The 18108-nt window shown below is 43.5% G+C and overlaps 2 protein-coding genes across 5 annotated transcripts in view; one reads left to right on the forward strand and one right to left on the reverse strand.

Moving 5' to 3' along the window:
* Nucleotides 1-3032, reverse strand: part of HSPBAP1 (HSPB1 associated protein 1) — a 42182-nt gene extending 39150 nt beyond the window's left edge. For all 3 annotated transcript variants that reach the window (XR_011098105.1, XR_011098104.1, XM_068687499.1), the window contains exon 1: nucleotides 2901-3032. Coding sequence is in view for 1 of the 3 variants with exons in the window: in XM_068687499.1 (XP_068543600.1) it covers nucleotides 2901-2937 (37 nt within the window). In the remaining 2 variants the exon portion in view is untranslated. The remainder of the gene's footprint in view (nucleotides 1-2900) is intronic.
* Nucleotides 3002-18108, forward strand: part of SLC49A4 (solute carrier family 49 member 4) — a 59137-nt gene continuing 44030 nt past the window's right edge. For both annotated transcript variants that reach the window (XM_068687497.1, XM_068687498.1), the window contains exon 1: nucleotides 3002-3555. In XM_068687497.1, coding sequence (XP_068543598.1) covers nucleotides 3150-3555 — 406 coding nt within the window. In that variant the 5' untranslated portion in view covers nucleotides 3002-3149. The remainder of the gene's footprint in view (nucleotides 3556-18108) is intronic.

Here is an 18108-nt window from a genome sequence, read left to right on the forward strand (position 1 = left end):
TTTCACGATAGGTGTGTTTAAGCTGAATCCGGCTCTGCAGATGCCCCAGGGTTACAACAAACCCGTCAAAGCCTTCAGTTTATCTTTATAAGCCAAGCTTAAAACAGCGCAGTCGAGGTGCCAACTCACTAATGGATCAGCCCGGCCTGTCTCAGGGATGGGATGAGCAGTTGGCAGCACTAACAGTTTCAGCCAAACAATTTTTATCCGTCACTACCAGTCTATCAAAGCACGAGGCCACCAACTTCTCCTAGGAAGAATTCAGGAGGGTTTTAGCACGGATATAGGCAGGCAGGCATGCATACGGAGATACAAGCAACTTGAGAGCTTTCAGGTCTGAAATGGAGGCACCTAACCAGCGGATACGCTCTCATGGCCGTGTGATTGATAACTGGAAGGGCTTTTATATCACTGTTTTGGATCTAGGCACTGTAGTCTGTGCAAGTCCAGTTATAGGCATTAAGGTTCTGGGCCAGGAGACAAAATAACCTTTCCACTTGCCAGAATGTACGTGCGCTTCATCTGATAATATTCAAATCTCTTTAGCTACATTATAATGAGGTTAAAGCAAGAAAAGATTTCCCCACCCCACATATTACAAATGTCAGTAATGAGAACAGTAAAAATGTCACCACACGGAGAAAAGAGTGAAATTAGCATATTTAGAGAAGTATTATACCCATGAGTGAAATAATGCAATCAGCTAGCTGCAAGATAAAGCTAATTTGGTTTCCAACAGTTTATCAACAATGCACTGCTCCTTTACATTAACAAATTTAAATGGTACCATATCCTGCAAACAAGAATAATTCACACAGAATATTACATTGTGTTAATTAAATAGCCGGAATGGAAAAGGTCAGGCCGTGACAGAAAGATCTGCATATGGGTTGTGAAGCTATGAAAAAGATGGAGTGATTTAGAATCAAGCAGTTAAAATAAATTATTCAAATCATAATTAAGTCAATAGTAAATAAAGCTAGATTTTCCAAGTCTATTTTAATCTCCTTTTTTTTTGTCACTGTTTCTCAGAAGATTCTCTCTCCTGCTGGCCCATGCATGCACCAAAATATCTCTAAAACTCTCACATGATGAAGTGACCTGCATAAGTTATTGAAGAATTTTACTGAAGTTTCCATTTTACCACACAGGTATCAAGAGGCAAATTTTGCAGTTAAAGGACACTGCAAGGCACCGCCTGCCTTATTAGTGGATTAGTTTCTTGCTACTAGAATAACCAAGAAAGCCCTGCAATTACTACAGTTAATTGAAAAATGTTCAAAGGGAGCAACATTTTTTCACTTTGTTTACTTTTTCAGATGACAGCACTTTGTCTTTGGCACAATGCCACCGAATCAATTAAATTATAGAAGTAACATAGCCGTTTCAAATCGAAAGAACATTTTGGCACGGGCTAAACCATACGGAGGTGGTAATGTATAAAGAAGACCAAGCAAAACAGGGAATTAATCTTACTTGGAAAAAAAGAGCACTAACAGAATACACATCGGTCATGATCAAGTCTGAAACTTGTCCAATATTTTTACTGTTTTTTTTCATCACAGTTCTACATGGCAAGCTGAAGTTTTACTTTACTATCTGCACATCTCTCTGGTATTTATTTGTTCATGAATGTTTTTTCCTGAGGAAGATACTGAAATTTTCTAGACAAAACCTCATTTTCTTTTTGATCATATTTCTGATCATTTCGTTTGGAATAATTTCCTTTTTCCACCCTGAGTGCTTGCAACTCCTAATTTGGGCCTCTGTCTAGCAAACAGAGCTGTGTGGGCTAAACAATATGCGATGTCCGTATGTTTTGGGGGGAAATTTCACGGGAGTGTGTAGTTTTGGCTGCAAAACTGTGGGTTGGGCATCGCGTTTGAATTTCAGTCATGCGCTGCCCAATGTATCAACAGAATTACATTAACACTGCATCTAAAACCAGCCCTTGTGGATCCCACTATTTAGCTCTTCCCAATTAAGCACACAGGCATTTATCAAACCGGCTTCCAATCTTTGTGACAGAATTCCTAAGCGAGCCAAACTGAAATGCGTATTTTTTCAGGGAAGATGAAGCATTGTGCAGCATATGAGCCATTAATTTTATGACAAGTGCAGATGGTAGATATACAGATAAATACTCATACAACCTAATGAAATGAATATATACTTCAATCTATTTAAATGATAATAGTTTCTAATGAGCCTAGCGTAGCCCACATGATTCAGAATTCATCTGAATTCTTTTAAAATGGATTTACGTGCAGGCTGTAAATGAATCCTGTTGTTTTTTTTTCCCTCCGATTCAGGCCACAGCTGATTTTTAGCCACCTCATTACAAAGCCACTCTGACACCTGTGAGGCAGACACCCCATTTAGGTGCGCCGCATCCACCCCAACCCTTTTTGGGTTATTAAGGGATGTTTTTGGAAGAGAGCCCTCTTCAAACCTGATGTAACACGGATAAGCACCTGCTGTAGCACCTTGCTGAGTAAAGGTACCTCTAGGTGCTAAGGGGCCAACCCAACCCAGCCCTGTCCTCTCTGACTGCAGGTGACCAGGTAATGGGATCACTCCTGAGGTGGGACGCTCCAGAGGGGATGCTGAAGGAGAGCTGTTAAGATTGGAAGGGATGGTGCAGGGCTGGGGGTCTAGCTCCCTGCCAACACACTCCTGAGCTTTTCACCCCCCTCAGAAATTAAGGCTCGGTTCATCTCTCTGCAACTCCTCCAGGAACCAGGCTGCAGGACCGGGGTGCTTCACTACGGAAATACACTAAAACCGAGGCTTTCCTCCCGGGGAGGCGCAAGGGGTACAGCGACACCACCTCCCCCCCACCCACCCACCCACTCCGGCACCGCCAGCGGGCAGCACGCCCGGGGCCGGCGGGCACCTACCGGGCACGGCGGGGCCGCCGCTCTCCGCCCCGGCCATTTTGTTCCGGGCCCGGCCGTGCCTCCTCGGCTCCGCTCCCCTCCTCCCCTCTCCGGCGGAGGAAGGAGGCGGCCGCCGGCCCTTCCCCGAGCGCGCATGCGGCTGTGCCGGGCCGGGGCAGCGCCGCCGCGCTCGGGGGCTCCGCGTACGGCTCGTCCCTGCCCCCGGCCCCGCGCCCTCCTCCCCGGCGGGCGGCCGCCAGCGCCCCGCAGATGGGCTTAGGCTGGAGCAGCGCGGAGGAGCGGCAGCCCCTGCTGCCCCCGCCGCCGCCCCACCACCACCAGCAGCACCACCAGCAGCAGCAGCGGCGGCGGCCCCAGCAGCTGCAGCAGCCGCGGGGGGCTGCGGGGAGCCCGGCGGTGCCGGTCCCGGTGCCGGTGCCGGTCCGGCGGCTGGCCCCGGCGGCGGGTCGCGTGTACGGGCGGCGGTGGCTGGTGCTGCTGCTCTTCTCGCTGCTGGGCTTCGCGCAGGGCCTGCTGTGGAACACCTGGGGCCCCATCCAGAACTCGGCCCGCCTGGCCTTCGGCTTCAGCGGCTGGGACATCGCCCTGCTCGTCTTCTGGGGGCCCATCGGCTTCGCGCCCTGCTTCTTCTTCATGTGGCTGATGGATAAGAAGGGTGAGATGGGCGAGAAGGGTTGGGGGTGGTGGGGCATGGCTGGGCTGGGCAGCCTGCTGCAGCCCCCCGGGATGGTATGGGACCTCCATGGGGTCTCCATCGGGTGACTGATGCCCTAAGGCACCACCAGCGCAGCTCTGATCTCAAATAGAGGTGCATCACAGGCCACTCGTGAGGAAGGCGCTGAGGGGTGTTGAAGTTTAGGTCTTTTCCAGCATTTGTGATTCTGTTAGACCTTACTGCGCTCTACAGCTACCTGGAAGGAGGTTGTGGGGAGCTGGGGTTTGGCCTCTTCTCGCAGGTAACTAGCCATAGGAGTGGCCTCAAGTTGTGCCAGGGGAGGTTCAGGTTGGAAATTAGCCATTTCTTCTCAGAAAGAGGTGTTGGGACGGGTTGCCCAGGAAGGTGGTGGCATCACCATCCCTGGGGGTTTTCAAGGAAAAGTTGGACGTGGTGCTTAGGGACATGGCTTAGTTGGTGACATTGGTGGCAGGGGGATGATTGGACCAGGTGATCTTGGAGGTCTTTTCCAACCTTAATTATTCTGTGGTTCAGTGATGCTAAAGCAGAGCGGTTATAGCATTTTAGTTCTGCATGGGTCTGGAGGAGAGCCACTCTGCTCTGGCATTGCCACAGCAGGTGTTGGCCCTTGAGATGGTCGTATCAGTAACATTGACTTCTGGTGATAAGCTGAACAGCTGTGGTGATGCCTCGATCGAGAGATGTTGGTGCTCAGAGTGGCTATGGCAATGTGGTGTAATGCTTCATCTCTGAAAATGGATCATGCCAAGCCAACGGCTTGTTTCTGGTGCACCAGGGCGGTGCAAAGGCAGCAAACAGAAACCCAGAAGTTAGGCTCTGTGGTTTTGGAAGACAAGCACGAGGGAGAGTTTCCTAATCCACATTCGGGCCTTTGCGTTTCAGCAGTTTACTTCCAAAACCAGCATTTGTCTTTGGAGAACTTCTTCAAGGCCTGTGAAGTTTGTGTGGTCACCCTGGAGACCACTAAAGTGCACGTGTTTGCAGATTTGAGCTTCTGGGCCTAAATCCACGGAAGCGTTTAGTCTTTTAATTCCTGTTTAAACAGGCCTCTAAACAGGAGATAGGAGCCTAAATACCCTTGTGGATCCTGATGTTAAGTGCTGCTCATTCCATTTATTTAGGAATTAATAGCTCATTTGTGTGGAGCAAAGGGGAGAAAGTAAAGGAAGATGGGGAGAAGAGTTGTAGCAGAGAAGGCTTGTGCTTTGAAATTGGAATTGCTTTTCCTAAAGCTGAAGAGACTTTGGGGGAATAAAACCTATTGGGTTGAAAATGCATTCTCCAAATGAGTCCATGGTGGCTGTACAGCCAGCCTTCTCTCAAGCAATTCAAACTTAAGTCAACAATGTCTGTCTAGACTGCTGTATAATAGTGTTGTTAATTATCTTGAAATTAAAGTGAGTTACTTAGTTTTCTACAGTGAAGATGACAACTCTGCTCTTGTTATCAAGGAAATAAAACTAAACTTGAACCTACGCTGGTGGAACTGAGTGTATGTTTTTCTTTTCTATGGAGTTGATTTTGAGGGTTTTAAAAAATAGTGGAGTATGTTAAATAATGCTTGTGATTTTTTTTTTAAGCTCCACAATGAATGGAGGTACTGATACAAACTACCTCTTTGATCTTGCTGTGTTCCTGTCCTTGTTGCAACAGCTTCAGTTTATTGCCTTAACAGAGAATCTTAACTCATTGGTTTCATGCATGAAGAATATGTTATGGCCCTTGAGCGTTTTTTTTGTGCAGCAGTGGATTTTGAGGGGGCCCTGTTGCATTTCATGCTGTTCTTGGGTGGTTCCCATGGAGAACATGGTGCTGCTTGTGTTGGGAGTGCCAGCGCGGCCCAGCTCTCGCGTGGAGCACGTCCCACCAGAGGCACCTTGTGGGTTTTTAACTGCTCTCTAGAGGAGGAGCAAGACTTCTCTGAAGCTCTAAAGTTGGTTGGGTGTGACCTTGCAGAAGCAGTATTTCTCTCACTTAGGGGTATAAATGCTTGTCGTTAGATTGAATTCACTCTGTACCAAACATCTAGAGAAACAACACCAGTTACTCTCCTCGCTTCAATCATCTGTCACTGGAGTTGGCTGGTAAAGAAACTGTCAGGAAAAGAAACTGTTTGTGAAGTGTCAACATTTAAAACCTGGCATGTATCAGAAGTATGACACTGTAGAAGATGAGTGTCAGGATTTGTGAGAGGAGATTCTGCTTTTAGATAGTCCTGTGCTTCACAGTCAGAGGTGTATCTAACTGGTATCAATACACAGCTGCCTGCTGTCAGTTAAGTCTGATTTTGTGTTGTGATGCTTCAGATTAAGTCCAAAAGTATTTGTCTTTTTGTTTTTTTTTTTCAGTTGTTCAGTATAGCATGTAGTTTGGTACGGAAACCAATTTCCATTTCAAACTTCTGTTGTAGCATGTGTGTGTCTGTTTCTTGTTTCAGTGCTGCGTATAAGGGTCTGGTTACTGTTTTCCCCCCATTTTAATTCAATTCAAGTTGAATATTCAGCAGTGGGCATATTAATAATCCTTCATATAGAATCACTTCTTGGACTGTGTGATTCAATTGCATCACAACTTCTCTGAGGAGCATGAGGTCTCCTAAGAAAAGAGGTTAACAGTGTTTATTTTTAGTAAAAACATGCAAAAAAAAAAAAAGCAACAGCTAGCTGCTCTTACGTTTTATATATATGAGGTCTGTGATGCTCAGATTACACTTTTTTTGGTGTTTTAACCCAGAAGGGTTTGTCTCTGTGACCTTTTCCTTCCTCGCTTCCCAAATCTATTTCCTGGATTTTTTTGTGGAGGCCTGTTCTCCATTGACACGGGTAATGTGCTTGGAGCCTGGGAGGAAAATGTAGGCTGGGAAAGGCAGAGATGGTGTCACTTCTGGCACCTTGGGGAGTGTCTGCAGAAGACACTACAGGTGGCTTTACACGTCTCCTGTGGACTTTTGTGACCTTCTTCTTTGGTGCTGTTCCTGCCTCCCTGCTTCTGGCTGATGGTGTGCTTGTACCAGCATGGTTTTGGACTAGGCAGGCGGGAGAAGCTTTCCAAACTCTGCTTCCTAGGGCCCTGTTGGGGCAGTGGTGATATCCATGATGTTTCCTAGTCCTGGGCTGGGCTGGATGAGGGATTACGTTTGTGGATGTCACTTTTGAGTATGAAAACCCATTTCTGTAGGTGGAATGATAGGGGTTTTGTTGTTCCTGCCAGCCTTGGTGAGGAAAGGTGAGGAGATGGAGTGTGCACACAGGAGCTGAATGTGTCTTATTGGCTGCATTTTCTTTAGCAATAGGATACGGGAGTAATTTTTTAACTGTAATTATCTTCAGAGATTCAGTAAGACTGAAATTAAATGGCAATTGATTTCAGTGTGCCATTGGGTGGACCCTTGGTGTTTACAGGCTTAAAATTAGCTACCATTTGTCACATGATGCCCAAGTATTTATGGATGTTTTGTGCCTCAAGTGTTTCATTTCATGGGAACTGTAGACATGGACAGGTCCGTTAGGGTGTTTGCATTAACTCCTCTTGAAGTGTAAAGCTTAAATATTTGAATTATGGGTCTGGTCCTCTGATCTTTTTATAAGTTAGTTTCATAGTTACAGCGCGAGACACAGACTGATACTGTGTATTTCCTCTGCATTATGTTCCCATGTAAGCAAGGAAGGGCAAGAAAGACAGAAATTCTTTATAATTCACAATAAACTGATTTAATAGTATAGTAATATTTTTCATTAACTTCTGGAATACAGTTTTATCTTGTGTTGAGTTTGAAGAAATGTCACTTTTTACTGGTAAAACTGAAATGTAATCTATTTCTTGGTCCTTTTTTGTAAAGAGGTATATGCTTACATGGATTGTATAGATATTCTTAGTCATTTTTTTGCTAAAATTAAATTTGCACAGTATTGTTATCCTAGTGATTAAATTATAAAGTGGAGAGAAACTTTCGGTGATCTATTTTTTTTTTTTTTTAGCGGAGATTGGCTTGTATATTGAAACCATTAGTGTTTTTCTTGCTTAAATAGGTATTTATTTTTTTCTGAAAATCAAGCTCCTAATTTCATTGCTGTCTCCTAGCTTCTCTGTTTTGTTCCCTTGAAATGTGTGATATAGCTTTTACCTCTTTCACCAGAGAATTTTGAGGTTAAATCCTTCAATACAGTCTGACAAAACAGTAATGAATATTGAACGTGAGTAGTAAATCAGGTCTTGCTAATATAAAAATGCCCTAATAACTGTTCTCTGTAGAAAATAAACTGCACGTGATAGATAGGGAGAATTCTGTAAAACAGCCTGCATACCTGAAGGTCCCAGATTGTCACCTTGTACTGCATGCATGGAGGAGCTGATCTTGCTTTTGGGGCTTTGGACTGCTCTAATTCACATCCAGGGTCACGGGGACAGCAGAAGGCTTCAGATGAACATCCTCTCCCCTGTGTTAGAATGTCATCTAGGAAGTGTCTGTGAGGTGCCTTTGGTTTTTGAGGGTTGTGAGGTTGAGCACAGTGAGCAAAGAGGAAGCAGGATGTTGTCCTACAACTCGGTGCATTTGTGAATGGCCAAGTGAAGCCAAGAAATGGGGAAGATTTTCCTTCAGTTCAGTGTTTTTGTTGTGCTCGGTGTCTCAGGGTCCTGATCTGTCATTCAGGCTCTCAGACTGTGTGGCAGCAAATAAAGATTGGAGCATGTTACTAATCATTTTCAAAAAGTTGTAACAGGTCTAGTTGCTGATAAGTGCCACTGTTGGCATAGATGGACAGTGTGAAATACTTCCACGGTGACACTCACAACAACATGCTGATGTTTTCTTGGAAGTACTTGCAGTTCTGTAGTGTCCCAAGCGATCCTAAGCGTATGGATCTTTGGTTACCAGCAGGTCAGCAGTAGGTGAACCACAAACCCTTAAAGGCTTATGACTTTCAGATTTTTAAGTTTTTATCTTGTGGCAAAGGAACACATTTTCAGCAACCTTTTGTCATGATCTCAGAAATAGACTTTTTCTTATCTCGGGTATGCGACTGCAAGATATAGAGCCAGTGTTTCAAAACGACCAATTTGATAACTCCCAGGTCAACCTCAGGTGTGAGCCTCGGCTAAAGATTCCCAGGATAAGATTCAGTGTAAGGCAGTAAGACTTTTATGCAATTTGGTGAGATCAAGCTAAAAGGATTTACGCGCTTTGAGAGTAAAAATGGTTTATACAGACAGGGTTTTGCTAGGTTAGCACAGCCTCCAGGAAATAAATACCCACGGGAAAGCTTACAGGTATGAAAATGTGGGCAGAATGGCAAGGAGCCAGGGGGAAAGGAAAAGGCGATGTTTCTGGCACTCAGCTGAGGTGTGCTCAGGTCACGAAGAGTGTGCTTATCACGAGGAACTGATTCTACTCAGTAGCATTCAGATTAATGGCAGAGGTCTTGTTCAGGCCAGCAAGAGCAGCAGAAGGCTCTTTTGGATTTAATGAAAGCTAAATGTGAACTTAGTGCTTGAGTTGAGAAAAGGGGGGGGGGGGAGAAGATGCCTGGATTCATTTGAAGTGAAAGCTGTACGTATGTAGTGAAAAGGCAAGTGATTTATACACTTCAGTGAAATGAACAGAAGTTTGAAGGAAAATATCTGTTTTACCCCCGTCTGTTCCCTCGCATCCTATGGAGTGCTGTCCTGCTGCGTGCTGCGAGCAGTGTGTATGTCATTGTCTGGTAAGTGATACTGATCCAAGCCTAGCCAACTCTGTAAATGGGATTAATTTTCCTAAACTAACAAATCTCGGAAGGAGTGAGATGAAGTGCTGTTTTTATTGTGTGTGGAAAGATTAAATAAACAAAGAGCTGCGTATAGGTAAATCCCACTAGAGTAAATATTTGAATAGCTTGATTTTGCAAAAACTTATTGAGTTGCTCTGTGTGTGTGTCTATATAGACATGTTCTGCCACTACACCATCAGGAGAAAAGGAAGACGAAACCAAACTTAGCTTCTGTTGCTGAGTTTTTTTATGCTGTGGTTGCAGTGAAAGTCCGCAGAGCGTTCGTGCGAGTGGTTGCAGAAGTGAGGGCTCATTAGAGAATTGATTGGCCCACCCTCACTGGAGTCAGACGTGCTCCAAAAGATCACTCGAGATACACAGAGTGATTAGCAACATAGAGTGGTTTAATTAGGATCTGATGAGTTGTATTAACTTGATGCCACCGTGATTCATCACAGCAACACTGGCGTGATTGGTAGCAGCACTTCCCATACCTCCTGATGGGCCAGGCTGAGTAGAAATCAGGGCTGGAGGCAGATGTCCTCTTCTGGAGGTAGTTCTTTCTTTTAGATGGTGGCAGCCCCAGCCTCTGCTTTGTACCATGTTTCCACAGACGTTTCTCTTCATCCCACTACCCTTTAAGCCTCAGTTAGCACAGCTAACCCTCTCCCTGCCTGCTCCCATGGGGCTCCCCGGACGTTGCACGTATGTACGTGCCAGCAGCACAGCCAAAATGCAGCCACTCCTTGTGTGGTTTTGGTGATGACAGATGCCTGGCCACGTGATGGAGGTGTGAGCTGCCCGAGTGTATGCAGCCCCTCTGGTGGTGCTCTGCTTCTGGAAACCTTCCTGTAACTGGGACAGAAAACGTTAAAATGCCATTATGTTGTCTGTTGTCACTCTCTTAATTACAATCCTATGGCAAGGGAACTTGTGGCTCTCTTTGCCTTCCTCTAATTGGCAATGTTTGGTGCCGTTCTATCATTTCCTGCCATACTTTTGGTGTTTTGTTTTTTTTTAATGCTTCTCACATGCATGGACTTATTGTAGCTCTGTAGCCATGTTGTAACTTTGATTGTTTTGCAGAAGCTTTTGATCAATGCTCCAATTTCCTCAAAAGCTACAAATGAAGCTTTCTCATGCAAATTCATTGTAGAGAGGATTTTCAGTTTTTTCCTCTTTCTAAAGCTGGAGATCCGTATGACTCAGCTCAGGGAGTGATGTGTTATGAAAGTGAGAGGTCTTCTGCTTTTTGCAAAGTCTGCTGATGTTTTTCTGGAATGCCAGATGTCAAATTCAGCTGCATTTAGGAACTTCTTACTTGTTTTATTTTGCTTTTTTGATAAGTGACATCTGGAATATTTGGGAAAGGTGGAGTTCAGTTGTAATTGATCAATCACATGAACCTAAAGAATTCATCATCAGCCTTTATAACTGTAATGGGTTTAGGACTCATTACAGTGCCCCAAAGTGTGTCTTTAGGATCATCTCTGTTGAAGTGTGTACCCTAAATAGTTTGTGGTCCTTGTAATGTTGAAACTTCACACACAGGGAAGCTGAACGCCGACTCCAGCAGCTGAACAGTCTCAGGACCCACGTGGATGTCACATCGACAGGACTTTTACATCTCTTTTCCCTGCCTCACAGGAGGAACAGGAAAAAGTAGAAACTTTGCACTTAGTGTCCCGCTTAGTGAATCCACTCGGTGGTATTTAGCGTAACTGCCAATCCTTGCTGCATGGGTGCTTCTTGATACTCTGCTGTGGCAAAGCAAAATGCCTATGTCTCTTCAAATGAAGAATTTCATGCACCATTGGGTGGTGTGGGCAAGTGCCACTAAGATAATGACAGAGCATCTTCCTGATAGATGTGTACCAGAGAGACTGTTTTTCCTCCCTGTCACCGCAGGTAGGGATCTGTGGTTAGCTGTGCGGTAATTAAGCCTGCTGTGCAATCGGGAGTGCTCGAAACGAGTGGGAAGAGAAAAGAAAAGCAAAGCTTTCCTCCCCCTTGTTCAGTGCTGAAAGGGCCTGGATTGTCGGAATTCGTCCAGGAAGACAACAGTGATTGCTGCGGTGAAGGCTTGTTATCTCGTACTTTTCTCTTGACTTGTTAATGAGCATCCATGATTTAGCTTCAGAATTAATGACGAGGGTTAGTCCTCTGCCAACAGAATGAGGTGTTTTTGTCAGTTGCTCGGTGTTGCTCTGACATGTACGCACATGCACGCCCCTTGATGTAGTTTTTAGTTAATCAAATGGAAAAGACCAATTAAATGATTCACCCAAGTCTTCGTGTTTCATGGGGCTTGAGAGTAGAAAGCAGGTAGCTGAGGTGAGGGAAGATACTTCTTTGGTGTTTGTGTGAGTTGTACAGACTCAGTAAGCACTCCAAGTCCTTTTCTAGTGTATTGTAGCGCTGCACTGACTCCAGGTGGGGAGAAGACTTGATTTACCAGCTGGTATAGTACTGGTGGTGAGACCAGCTCCTGTTTCTGTGTGTTTAGTCTGAACAAATAAGGCAGAAGGGGGAGAAGTGGGGCAGAAGTGGCTGCCCAATTTCCTAAGGCACGTCAAGAGAGGCAGGTCCCACTGCCCCAGGCCTGGGCTCTCTTCTTTGAGGTGTTACGCACTTGGATTAGCTGTGGGTGAAATGTGCATCAGTGAGCAGCTAAAGTAAGCCAAGAAGCAGTGTTAAAAATGAGATGTACTGGAACAAAGTTAGAAGTATGGTTCCACTGATCCCATGATGACATAGCTTGATTGTGTTGATGCAAATGAGACAAAAGCACCCTGCACCCTCCTGACATAGTTGTGATTGCTTGTTCTTCCTTCTAGCAGGTGCAGTGAAATTCTTATATCTGGATGAACAATAATTTTAATATGCTTTAATGAAAGAAAAGGAAAACAGAAAGAAAAATACCACAAAACAAGAGGAGTTTTTTTTAACAATGTGAATCAAAAGTGAGCTGTGCAGTTAGAATGTAAATACGCAAGTATCTCAGTTACCTAACGGTCAGGATGCACGTCGAGAAAGGTGCAGCAGCTCAACAGCTGGGGGGGTGGCTATGTGATTGTCGTAATAATTAGCAATTACGTGATGATGAGCTCTGCTTCTCACAATTCTGTCCTTCTGGTTTTGTTTGAGTTCTTACACGTTCAGTCACTTCCCTCAAATAGTGCCATCTTTTCTCTGGAACACTTGGCTGGCCAGATTTTGTGCTTTGAGTGATTTTATTTTACAATATTCTTATCTAACCTCGTAATTTGGGAGTGATGATGTTCTTCTAAGCTGTTGGTTGATACCTTTTATGCAGATAATGCATATTTCCCATCTTCTGCAAGAGATACTGAAAACAGAACTGGTGGGGATGAATGTTGGGCCACATAATTTCAGTCTTGTATGTGGTCTTGTGTCTGTCCAGTAAGTAGTGGTAGCAGAAATAGCTTTATCTTCAGGTCTCATCTTGTTCCTGGCACCAGCCTTGGTTCCTGGCTGGCAGGGACTTCCCTGTGGGCTCCCCCGTGTTGGTGGCGACTTCACTTCTGCAATAAGGGCTCGTCTGTCTTTCTGACCCTGAGTAGGAGGCCTGTATCGAACCACAGGAACTATTGCATTTGAAGTTGCTGTATTCATACATACAGAGTTTATTTGGAAAAGCTTTGTATGATGAAATACACATTTATAAGAAATTTCAAACTCCTCCTGATAGCCTGGATGTCAGCTATTGCTGACAGATTCTGTTACAACACAAGAAATTATAAAGAGAAATTGCCTCTCTGAAGATCATTATCTCCTGCATCTATATTTCAGGAGACTCCTAGTACATATTTTGTCTGGGGATCCAATTCTACCTGCTACTTATGTCAGGCAGAAATTGGAGCACAGCATCTGCTGGTATCTGCCTTTGCCATGCAATTCTCCCCTGGGAAGTGGAACTGGGCTGTGTTGTGGGCTCCATCTGGAAAAGGTCTACTTCTCGTGTCCTAGATAAGGTGGGAGGGGACAAATGTGTATTTGAATAAAATTTGTTTCAAATGGGTCCTATATGCTTAGTTCTTACTATTTGATACCAGAAAGGTGCTGTCAAGCAGAATGCTCGAATGAATGCCACTAATTTGCTGTATTTTCAATCCAAAACAGATACCTGAGTCCTAAACCTCTTTTAGGTGAAATGTGGATGCTGTTTTGGTAGTGCCACATAGGGCCATGGAAACAGATGGAAACAATTGGCTTTGGTTTAGCTTTGAAATCACAGCTTACAAAAGACAGGACATCAGCACCATGGACCCAGAGAAAGGAGATTGTGTGTGTGTGTAACAGCACCTTATGACATCCTGGCCATCAGACTAGGAGCAGGTTTTGATTAGCTGCATGTGACCTGGCAGTTGTTCTCTTCTGCATGCAGTCTGTGTATTTGGTTTCCAGTTTTTAATGCTTCTGAGTGTAGTTGATGATATTCTTCAGAGCATACTTATTTTCCACTGAGTTTCCAAACACAATTTATGCTCCTCTGCAATCAAGTGCTTTTGTGGAATCTACATTGGGTCTGACATACTGATTTTTTCACGTTTGTTCCATGTGCAGAAGAAAGACGGGGACCACATCTCAACGAGGAAGCCTTTTCATGTCACTGAAAAGGTTCTTTTCTTTTCCGAGTTGTATTGCTTGTTGTAAGGATGCTTTATCTGAAAGAGGATTGCTGCTTATATTCTTAGCAATGTTAGTCAGCTTGGTGAAATGCAAGCACACCAAAAGTTTTGTTCCCTCTATTTAGCAGCAAGGTAGCTTTTATTATTATTATTTTAATTATGACAGATAACCCTGTGAGAGAACACGGTGCAACTATTAGTGTAATTTTGTTAGTATTAAATTTAAAATACAAAGATTTCTGAAGCAGTAGATAATGATGAAGCAGGGACTTCTGTGCAGAGCTTTGAGGATTGCCTGATAAAGCATGCTGTTTAATCAAACTTTTGTTTTAATATGGCTAAATGTAAAGCCACACATTAAGGAGGAAGAGAAACAGTCCCTTCCTGTGGAATGGAAAACAGGTATCCAAGAAAAAAAATCCTATTGAAAAAAGGATGCTTGAGCAGTGAGGAGGGTATTTGGACAAGGCATACAAAACCAATTCCAGGACTGAAGGAAAAATCGTGAAAAACTTGGAACTCAAATTTTGATTTATTTACAGAAACCAAAGGTAAAGGTTATTTATTGTATATTAACTTCATAGAAGGAAAAATACAAGGTCTTGAGCTGCTTCCATCACGAGAGGAAAAGCAAGAATTTGTTTGACAGCTGATTTTGCTTTAAATAGGAAGGAAGAACACAATTTAACAGTGATTGTTGGAATGGCTGTTAAAATTGGGGAGTTTTTCATTTCCTTGTGTGTGCATCAGACAGGATTATCTTTTTAGACAGATATGCTTTCGTCAAAATAATAATAGAGTAGTTGAGTGAATTAAAATGCTCCGAGTTGTGTCAGAAGGGATCATTCTTGCTTCCAGCCTGATCTTTAAAAGCTGTGAAAATGTGCAGTGGGCCGATGTCACTCATCTGTAATTAGAGCATTGTTGTATTCTGTGTTTCTGAGGACTGATTTTAGTATCTGCAGCTGAAGGAAGGAAAACGTTTAAATATTAATGCATTTGAGAGAGATGTGGGTGTAAGATAAATCGTCTTTGGCCATGCTGGGTGGAGGGCTCAATTCTGCAGCTTGTACTCTGGCAGGACTTCCATTCGGCTTAGCAAAAAGGTGAAATCTGCTTGTTCTGCACATCTAACTGGAATTTCCCCCAAGATGGGCACTTCATTAAAAGGGGGGGGGGGGGGAACCTTAGCTGCCATTTGTGTCCTGCTCTGCAATAAGTGTTTTGTTCTCTCTGGCTCTGTAGTGGCCACTTGTTTGCAGGCTGTGCTGCTGTGTGCAGGCCACATCCTGCTGCACATCCTGTTGGCACAGGCACGTCAAGGTTTGCTGGTACCACATCATCTTGGCTGGATTAAAAGTCTGTGTTTTGCAGGAGAGTGAAGAGGACTGTGGGTCGAGACTTTGTTGAATCTCTAGTTTGGAGGTAGTTGTTTTAAAGAGAAATCAAAGCCAGCAAATGCAGCGTGGGCTGCTGCATTCGCAAAGCAGACTGTTATTAGCTACAGGAGGTTTAAACTGTTGAACAATATTGATTATATTATTATTTGAGTGAAATGTATTTTTATTACGGACTAAACTTCTGATGCTTCTGATGCAGTTCTGTATTACCACCAGTGACCATTCAGAAGGTGGCCGCAGAGCGCCCAACAGCCAGGGCAACCTGTGGGGCCCAGCAGCCTGCAGGAGCAGCCAGCAGGAAAGGCTCTAAAGAATACAAAACCACCTCCACCTGCACAACATCCATTTTGAGATGTTTCTTCCCTTCCCAGCTGCATGTCGGAAACCTCTGAAAGAAGGATATTGGGAACTGGATGATGGTTTTCAAGCAGCTGTAGCCCCACCATCATCCATTACCATCTATGTACAGGGTAAAACCAATAAAATTAATTAGGTTTACTTAAAATCTTGATTGTGTGTGTTACTTAGTGGCTTTTTTTTTTTTTTTTTTTAATTAGAGAAATAATTTCTTGCGGGGTTCACAGGCTTTCTTTCCGGGCTCAGTTGGTGACTTTGGTTTATTGTCCCCATGGTGCAGTGATACCCTGAAACACTCTGAGGTTACCCCTTGGAGTAGTACAAGATTTCCAGTTCAGATTAAGGGACACTGCAATGTTCAAAGCGAAACCACTTTTATATAGTTCTAAAAATACTATTAAAGACTGATATTTAAGATGAAAGGGAGAATGAATTCAGAGAGTTAAAATGTAAAGCAAAGCAAAAGGGGAAGGTGCTCAGAGGGTAGAAGTACATCATGTAATTAGCAAAGAAAATCTCTAATATGCTGCTTGTCTGACAGTCTTTTTTTACTTGTTCACTTTAGTGTCACCATTTTCAACATGCTGCTTTAACCAAAAGAATTTGTAGGTGTGTTTGCACATTAAGGTGAAACAAAAGGCCAAAGAACAGTCTGCGCAATCAAAACACTTAAAAGTGGCACATTACAGTGAATAGTGTTCCAGATGAGAACTTCAAAGAACATTCGGAGAGATCAAACGTATCTTGATTGTGAGGCTTTAACTGGTAATTTTATTTTTAAATTACATGACACGTACGGTTGATGGTAAAAATAAGCCTAGAATGGGAGCTGGTGAGAAATTTTGACATCCAATTTATTTTTCATTGAATTATGTGATGCTGCTTTTTTATGAAACTTTTCTACAGATTTAAAACAAAACTTTTTTAATGAAAAAAGTAAAATAGGTATTTTTTTTTATCTAGGAAAGCTCATCCTGTGGTGATATAAACCTAAATTTCTGTATGATGCTCATTTTCTGCTGTGCCCTGGGATGTACCTGGCCTGTGTCACCTGCTGTGCCACTTGACTGAGACCTTCCCAGCTGTCTGTCCTTGTCCTTGTCCCTCCTAAAATGCAGAAAGTGGCATGCTTTGTGAAATCTCATTCAAAAAAATAATCCTGGTTTACGTAACTCCAGTAATGCCTGTGTCATTTTCTGTCTTGAAACATTTGCAGCAGTGTTTCCAATGGAAGACTACAGATTTCTGTTTAAAAGACTTATGTTTTGACTTTCAGTCAATAAAACTAATTTGGATTGTGAACAGGTTCTCATGTGTGAAAGCAATGCTAACAAAGATTTTTTTTAAAGGAAAAAGGCAAGAACATTGCATGTAGTTGCTCCCAACACAAATAATTACCCCCACGGCTAATCCAACATGGTAGTACAGGTTTCAGCACGCCACAAAGGTTCACACAGTGGCACAGAAAACATGAACAGCAGGATTTTGAACAGCCTTATCAGGACATTAGTTTGGGCTCTCTGAATTGGTGTGCTTGAAAATCCAGTTCAACAGCTACATGTGCTGGTTAAATGCAGAGCCAGGTAAACCTGGGCAGGCACTGGGAGACCTTCAAGGTAACAAATGTTCTCAGCTGGTGATGCTACTCCAAGGCATTAGGGGTGTGAGCTGTCCTTAGGAGCTGCAGGAACCTGGGGCACATTCCTTTTGTTAATGACTCAGCTGTAGTGAGGAAGTCATGCTTCCATTTCAGAAAACCTGCGGTGTTAACTTTGGGTTGGTTTGGTTGTCTTGGCTTGGGTTGTTTGAGAGAGGATCCATCTTCAGTGTGTGCAATGTCCGGCACGAGGAGTTGCATATTCATGAGTGAGGCTTGCCAAGATCTGTTGCAATAAGAGCACTATTACCTTGTGGTAAAACACGTGCTCTAAAACCCCCTGTAAAATTCCCAGGGAAACAAAATGTTTAATATGACTCAGATGGTTCAACTTGTATGGATTGCAGGAGTCATTGACATACCGGGAATGTCTGTTGGAAAACTGTCAGTCTATAATCAAAATCTGATGTCTATTTATTATCTAGATTATCATAGCAAGTTGTTGTTCTTCTATGTTTTGGGTAGTTACTAGTCTTGCCTAAATGTTAGAGATAACACGTACGTGTTGTAGTTCAGTTGTTTTATGTTCTGCTAAGAATATCAAAGCCCTACACTTTCTGTTTGTTGCTCTAAGTTTGCTTCAAGTTTTATGACTTTAGAGTTACAAGCTGCATCAACATTTTTAATTGTACATATTTATGATTTTGGTGTTTTTACAATATTCTGGAAGTTGAGCCCATCAGTTGTCACTGTTTCTG

Source organism: Anas acuta, chromosome 6 (genome assembly GCF_963932015.1).
Source record: "Anas acuta chromosome 6, bAnaAcu1.1, whole genome shotgun sequence".
NCBI classification, from domain to species: domain Eukaryota; kingdom Metazoa; phylum Chordata; class Aves; order Anseriformes; family Anatidae; genus Anas; species Anas acuta.